Source organism: Adiantum capillus-veneris, chromosome 9 (assembly GCF_014529385.1).
Source record: "Adiantum capillus-veneris isolate H3 chromosome 9, ASM1452938v2, whole genome shotgun sequence".
Classification (NCBI taxonomy): domain Eukaryota; kingdom Viridiplantae; phylum Streptophyta; class Polypodiopsida; order Polypodiales; family Pteridaceae; genus Adiantum; species Adiantum capillus-veneris.
This window is the reverse complement of record NC_140939.1, coordinates 2,198,453-2,206,380: the sequence shown is the minus strand read 5'-3', so window position 1 is coordinate 2,206,380 and position 7,928 is coordinate 2,198,453. Positions and strand designations below refer to the sequence as shown.

The following is a 7,928-nucleotide window of genomic DNA, read 5'->3' as shown; positions in this document are numbered from 1 at the left end:
ATCGGAGTTCGGATGAAGAAGTTATGATCAAAAGAGTGGACTGCTGTCTACTAGGTCAAAAAACGTCTGCACTGAGAGAGAGAGAGAGAGAGAGAGAGAGAGAGAGAGAGAGAGAGAGAGAGAGTATTTTTGCCTTGGATAATAGATGAGAGAGAGAGAGAGATATGGCATTTTTCCAGATGACAAACGAGAGAGAGAGAGAGAGAGAGAGAGAGAGAGAGAGAGAGAGAGAGAGAGATTTGATTATCGTCCTTTGAGGTCACATATGACCTATGGGACCAAATAAAACATTACAAAGTGGCTCCCTCATATGATTGATACAACTCATTTGGGTAGAACATAGATTGGATGGGAAATTCTAGCTTTTGGGAAATCACATTTAGGGATGCACTAGCCGGTTGACAGAAGACGAGAATAAGGGGTGCTAGAAAGAAATTTAAAAGATAAACCTAAGAGATATCTTCAGCCGATTGTGGCGAGGTCTTCTTCGGAGTTTGAAAATCCTGGATGATAGCCCATCCATTTTGATAGACTACCCATTTGCCTTGTTTGTGAGCGTTCTACATCTTTTTGAGTTCGCTTGTTTTGAGTTTGAGTTGGTTTGTCGTCAATTCCTCGGCAATCCATAGCTTCTTTCCCTTGAGGAGGCAAGATTGACGTAACAACCTCAAATTCTCGTCTTTGTCCTTGAAAGTAAGGATGCATTGGCCGGATGGTAAGCGTCTGTTTGTGTTGTTGATCCAAGAGATTGTGCTGGGTTCGATAGTGACTGGTTGAAGTATGTCATTGAGCTTAAAGATTTCTTCTTTGAGAGTATCGTCGACAGTGTGACCATGGTGATGGGAGCTCCCCGATCCTAACTTTGAGACCAAGGGATTCTTGTCGCTGGTGTTCTTGAAGAGCCGCTTGTAGCTCGATGTCAATTTTCTTCGTGATGCAATGGGTTACTTCGTGAAGTTCCTTCTAGACCATCGACACAGATTCATTGAGGGATGTTTCGACCTCTCCCGCTTTCACAAGGAGAGCTTGACTCTCTATTTCTCTTGCATTCTCAAGCTTCTGTAGGTGTTTCTTGAGAGCAACAATTTTCCCCATGAGCTCCTGAATATGGGCCTCAAGGGCTAAGATTCTTGCTTCTTGACGGGCGAGAGGATCCTTCTTGGGTGCTGCTGCCACTGCGAGAAAACTCGTATGAGAAGGGAGAGCTGGTGTGCGTGGGGTGGACATCATCACAGTACTGTGTGTGGTTTTTATGAATGGTTCCACTAACTGGTTGGGCATCCCCATGTATGCAACTCGATCGTCCTGCTGAGGCTTAGGCTCCATAACTACCTCAGGTCAGACTGCGTGAGACCCAGTTACTGTCGAGCTAATGTTCCAAATTTACTGTCCGGCACACAAGGATGCTATGTGAGCTTGCAAGGGTGCTACGTGCGCTTGTGAGCAGTGTCGGACATGTTGAGTAGGTCACTTGAGTAATGTCGAGATTTTCGAGCCTGCTGCTCAGCAGAACACACATAGTTGTGGTGTCTGTGAGTGGTCGTTTTGGACCTGCTGTGGAGCCTGCACCAAGCTTGAGAGGGGCAGGGCTATGCCTTAACGCCCCCCCATAGGGCTGCCCATCGCCCCTGGGGGACCTGTGGAGGGGGGGGGGGGGGGGGGGGGGGGGGGGGGGGGGAGAGAGAGAGAGAGAGAGAGAGAAAGAGAGAGAGAGAGAGAGAGAGAGAGAGAGAGAGAGAGAGAGAGAGAGGGTGGTGCCAAGGGTGACGGCCCCTCTATGAGTGCAAGGACAAGGGAGGGAGTGGAGGCGGAAACCTGCAACAGAAAATGTTATTTATTTATTTATTTTATTTTTATAATGCTCCCTCTCTTTGGGGTTAGTGCGCACGGCCGAAGCTTTTGAAAGCCGGTCATCAATGGCATGCCCAAAGGAAATGTGGCACGCCACGTGTACTGCCGCTTGGACGATAATACATGTGGCATGCTATGTGTACCTAAAGTGGCGTGTAACAGTGCCACATGTACCATCGAATGCCAACGATACACGTGGCATACCACGTGGCCACAAGGACAGCCTGCGTGGTGGTCTCATGGCCATGTGGTATGCCATGGGCCACGTTAGTGGCTAGACCACTAGCGTGGACCTTGGTCCACACGTTGGTGCGTGGACTATTGTGGGACACACGCTATCATGTGTCCCAAAAATCCACGTGCCAGTGAGGAAAGCACATGGATAGTGCGTGTCCACGCGCTTTTCTTGCTGGCACGTGGACCGTTGGGACACACGCTACCGCGTGTCCATCGGTCCATGGACCAGCGAGGAAAGTGCATGGACAATGGGACACACACTATCCATAGCGCATTTCCCTGCACGCTCCCACGTCTCCCCTCCCCCCCCCTCCCCCACACACACGCATACACACACGTTGAGATGCATGCACACACACATACACAGACACACGCACACATGTGCGCACAACACACATACACACACACACACACACAAACAGAGATGCACATACAGACACACTCACACGCACATCACACACACGCATGGACACACAACACACACACACACACACATGCATGACACACACAAGGATAATTACAAATTAGAAAAACAATATATATATATATATATATATATATATATATATATATATATATATATATATTTTGCAAGTTATAAAAATAAGGTCAAGAAGTTCTTTTTCACATCATTCTCTATTGAGCTAATCTCTCTTTCTGTGTCTGAAACTCAAATCTCTCTCAAGATTTCACTTGGTCTTTCTCTCAAACTCTAAACTTTCCATTTCTCTTTCTCCTTCAAGCTCTCAATCTCCCACAAGCCATACATTTCTCTATTTCTCTGTCAAGCTTTCACTTGGTCTATATCTTTCTCTCCATCTATTTAGCCAAACTATGAGGACAAGAAATCAATCAAAAAACAATGGTGTTGTAGATGAAATTCTTGCTTCTACATCGCAAGAAGTCCCACCGCGGTCCACTCAAGAGAGCGAACAATGTCAAGCTGTAAGATGTCTAGATCAAATCGTTTTTGTCGTGACCGGTGTTGTTGGAATTGACCACACAAGTGAAGAATTGAGCCATCACGTGGAAATTGATAGCACAACAGACAACACAAGAAATGAAGCGTTTGAAAATGTGATCAACAAGCATATTTCTTTAGGGTTGGTGGATGCTCATAGAGCTCCCTATCATGGCAAACTTCCACGCTTCCCTCTATGTCGACTTCTTTAAAATCCCACCATCCGCACGCATGATGACCATGTGGTGGATTTGCAAATAAACCAACAATGGCAAGATTTATTGTAAGTGAGTGGATTCCTGGGGAAGATCATAAACAATTCTCTCGTTGCGATCATACGTCGAGAGATCTTGCGATGTCATATGACTTGGATGAGGAGCTTCGGCTAATCCCCAAGCTTAGTCATATGACTGAGAGATACTTTGTGGTTTGGGATGGAAATCACAAATTGGAGGCATGGATGCGGTGGATGAATGAGAACAACATCCCCATTGAGGAGGCACAACACGTGGAGTGCGTGCTTGTAGATTTTCAAACCCATGAGACAATGGAGTTTCTATTGGTTTTGGGAATGATAAACAGGTAAACTCAATTGGTTCTTGCGAATGTAAATGCATCTTATTGTTTATGACAATGTGTATTATACCCAAGTGTTCTACAGGGCTACGAGGATTTCAGTCCCTCACACCACTGCGCATGATATATTCATGATGAGAAAGCTAGGGCTAGCAAACCCAACTTTACTCCTTCAGACATTTCCAGAAAGAGCGCGATTGGCAGTAGAGCGGGCTTTGAACTTCATAGTCCAAATAAATCAAAGTGCCTAAAGTTGCCAATGGCCGTCCTTGCTCAACTCATTTGGAAGGTATGCATTGAAAGAAATGTTAATTGAGCATGTGATTTGATTATGAATTTTTATTATATATGTTTTGATTGTGTCCTTTGCAAATGATAGGAAGAGTTTGATGCTATGTACAATAGCAAAATTGAAGGTCTGCCATCAAAAGGAAGCTTCAACTACAACTTGGCACCTGACGCATACGAAGAAAGTATCATTTTGGCGCTATCTCAAACAGAGTAGTATTTCACACGCAAAGGGCTTGAGATAGCAACAATTGCAAATCCAAAGAATGGCAACAACTTTTTTCAAAAATGTATATCATTTTCAGGTTGGCACGAGAAGACCACCAAAATGACACCATCTAGAGTGGCAAACTTTGCAGGCACATACATTAGCCCAGAAGAGTAAGTATATGTTTGTAAGTCTTTACTTCGTTAGCGAAGTGTCAATGTTCCGCTCCTTGGCCCCTCAGCAGCCCACGTGGCTGCAGCACTACTGTAAAAACAGCGCATCCAAGCTACTACAGCGCTTTATAGTGCTAAAAAAACGGGTCACGACCTCCTGCGAAAAGCATAGCATAGCAGGTGGCGAACGCAGGCAGCAAGCAGGCCCTTCTGTGAGGGCTGCACGTAGGTGACAGTCAGCACCCTGGAAGGGGCCAGTTGGAGCCGCAAGTTGGAACCGGGAGCAGATCCCGTGTGGTTGCTTGTGGCGTGCAAGACAGTTCGGACAGTTGGCAGGTCTTCGGGTGCAAGGCCCCTATCTTATGTTTGGTTACTTGTCGCTGCCCGCAGTGGGCTGTGGACTGGAATTCACCCGCAGGGGGTTGTGGATCTTTTGCTCTCCGCCTGGTCTCCACTGAGCCAGAGCGTCGAGGCCTTGTGTGGCATTTTTGCATCTCCACCTGGTCTCTGCTGAGCCAGAGTATCGAGCCGGTTCAGAGGCTTTCGGCTGGTCTCTCGACAGAGACCCGAGCCCATTTTGTTGTATGCCATTCAGGTGAGCCTGGGGCGTCGAATCCGATTGTATTCCTTTTTTGGATTGAGCCGAGCTGGCTCCTCTAGTGATGCCGACCACTATAGACCCGGCCATAGTGTTGCTCTCGGGCTCGCAAAGCCCTCGTGTATTGATCATAGCTGGAGGATTGTGGGTTCCCCGTTGTATGAGACATAGATGGAGCTTTGCATACAGAGTTGTGGCAATGGTTGGAGGTTTGACGGTGCCTCCATGTTGTCGAAGAAATTGTCTGGTTGTGCAGTAAGTGATTGCTGGCATTTTGACCTGGGACATCGTGAGAAGCCTTTGAAGAATGAACCTCTAGCTGGTCTGGAGCTGAGCAGTGTTCTGGGTGTTCTAATTGTTGACACATTAGCAGACTTTCTACCAAGAACGATGTCAACTGGCGTGCATCGTGTAGCAAGGTCGTAGTCTGTTTTCAACTGTGACTATTACGGTGAAATCTTGATCATGGATTTAGCAGCTTTGCGTAGAGAATTATGGCAATGGTCGGAGGTTTGACGGTGCCTCCAGGTTGTCGAAGAAATTACTTGGTTGTGCAGTAAGTGATTGCTGGCATTTTGACTTGGGACATCGTGAGAAGCCTTTGGAGAATGAACCTCTAGCTGGTCTGGAGCTGAGAAATGTTCTGGGGGTTCTAATTGTTGACACATTAGCAGAATTTCTGCCCAGAAGGAAGTCAACTGGCGTGCATCGTGTAGCAAGGTCGTAGTCTGTTTTCAATAGATGCCAAGCGAGGGCCTCTCTCCAGATGCAATCACCTACGTACTCCAACTGCAATCAACTAGCGTGCATCGTGTAGCAAGGTCGTAGTCTGTTTTCAACAGATGCCAAGCGACAACCTCTCTCCAGATGCAATCACCTACGTACTCCAACTGCCTCCAGGATTGGGATGGGATGCGGTCTCTTGGTATGCACTTATTGTTGCACGACATGTGCCAAATGGGGTGTATTCATGGGAGAGCCTATGAAATCACCTATGCATGCATCTTGAAGGCATGTGGCACAAGATGCTGATATGGACACAAAAAGATGTTATGCTGATATGGACACAAAAAACAATTATGTTGTTTGTCAGAGTCTGCTGGAAAAAGTTGTCATGCTTGGCACTATCTTGGTTGATATGTATGTCAAATTTCGTGTGCTTGAGAAAGATGTCGTGCTTGGCATTGTCTTGGTTGATATGTATGCCAAATGTGGTGCACAAAAACCACAAAAAGTGCTTGAGGAGCTTCTTGTCTGGAATGTCGCTTCTCGGAATGCACTGATTGGGGATGTGCACAACAATAGTAGCGCTAGATTCCGGAGTGTGGACTCTTGGAATGTAGTGATTTCAGGATGCTCTAGATTGTTCTCAGCAGATGCAATCACCTGCGCATGCATCTTGAAGGCATGTGGCTCTACGCACAACAAGAGCAGGGCTAGAAAGATTTCGTGCTTGGCAATACCTTGGTCGATATGTATGCTAAATGTGGTGTGTTTGAGAAAGCACAAAAAATGTGTCTGAGAAGCTTTCTATCCGGAATGTTGTCTCTTGGAATGCATTCAGTGCAGGATACACGCAACAGGAGCAGGGCTAGAAAGCTCTTGGCTGCTTTCAACGGGGATGCAAAGTGAGGGCGTCTGTCCAAATGCAATCACATAAGCGTGCATCAAGATGCTGATATTGGCCTAAAAGATCACTATGATATTGTTAGTCAGGGGTCACTGCCAACAATTGCCATGCTTGGTAATGCCTTGGTCGATATGTATGCCACATGTGGTGCGGGATGTCGTCTTTCGGAACACATTGATTGTAGGATATGCTCGACAAGGGCACAGGAAGATGTCGTGCTTGGCACTGTCTTGGTCGTTACGTATGCTTAATGTGGTGCGCTTGAGAAAGCACAAAACGTGCTTGAGGAGCTTCCTATCCGGAATGTCACCTCTTGGAATGCACTAATTGTGGGATGCGTGCAACAAGAGCAGTGCTATAAATCTCTAGGCTGTTTTCAGCGGACGCAAAAGCAAGTGTATCTCTCAAAATTCAGTCACCTATACTTTCATCTTGAATGCTACGCTTACATCTTAAAGGCATGTGGCTCTACGCAAGTGCTCGAGGAGATTCCTGTCGGGAGTGTGCACTCTTGGAATGCACTAATTGCAAGATTTGTCCCACGTGGGCAGAGACAGAAAGCTCTAGTTTTTTTTCAGCAGATGCAAAGTGAGTGCCTCTCTACAGATGTAATCACCTATGCATGCATCTTGAAGGCATGTAGCTCTAAGCAAGATGCTGATATGGGCACAAAAATTCACAATTGTATTGTTAGTCAAAGGCTATTGAGAAAAGATGTCGTGCTTGGCACTGTCTTGGTCAATAAGTATGCAAAGCGAGGGTCTCTCTCCATATGCAATTACCTTTTGCACGTACCTTGAAGGCATGTGGCTCTACACAGGATTCTCATATGGGCACAAAAACTCAGAAGTATATTGTGAGTCGGAGGCTATTAAAGAAAGATGTCGTGCTTGGCAGTATTGTCTAGGTCGATATGTATGTCAAATGTGGTACGCTTGAGAAAGCACAAAATGTGGCTGAGGAGCTTCCTATCTGGAATGGCATCGACCATCCAACAGCAAGTGCTTGCTCGCTTTTTTAATGACCTTCATTAGTCGCCTTGTCAAGACGTGCAACTATTGAGCTATTCATGCTCTACACTACAATTTCGACCCTCTGGCGTCTTTCTCATCGCAAACTGAGAAATCGTCAGAATTACAGCCTTTCAGTGCAAAAACGGGATCGACTTCCTTTCTTCTTTCTTGCTACCTTCACAGAAAAACCACAAGATCGGTAATCGCTTCGAATCGATGCAGAATGTCGGCAAGGAAGCTCGTCAAGGCTATTCTAAGCATATGCAAGCAGAAGGCCTTTCTCCAATGCAATCATCTATGGAAGCAAGCACCTATGCTAGCATCTTGAAAGACTTCGTAATATGTTGACATGGGTGAGAGAATTTATGATGAGAGTGCTCGTCAGTCACAAGC

General features: G+C 46.1%; 1 protein-coding gene across 1 annotated transcript; it reads left to right on the top strand.

Annotated features, from left to right (window-relative positions):
• Nucleotides 1-5,117: 5,117 nt before the first annotated feature.
• LOC147450035 (uncharacterized) lies at nt 5,118-7,543 on the top strand. The gene is made up of 4 exons (XM_086520976.1): nt 5,118-5,311; nt 5,421-5,612; nt 7,217-7,259; nt 7,430-7,543. The coding sequence occupies exons 1-4, from the start codon at nt 5,118-5,120 to the stop codon at nt 7,541-7,543; spliced, it is 543 nt and encodes a 180-aa protein (XP_086377102.1).
• The last annotated feature ends 385 nt before the right edge of the window (nt 7,544-7,928 follow it).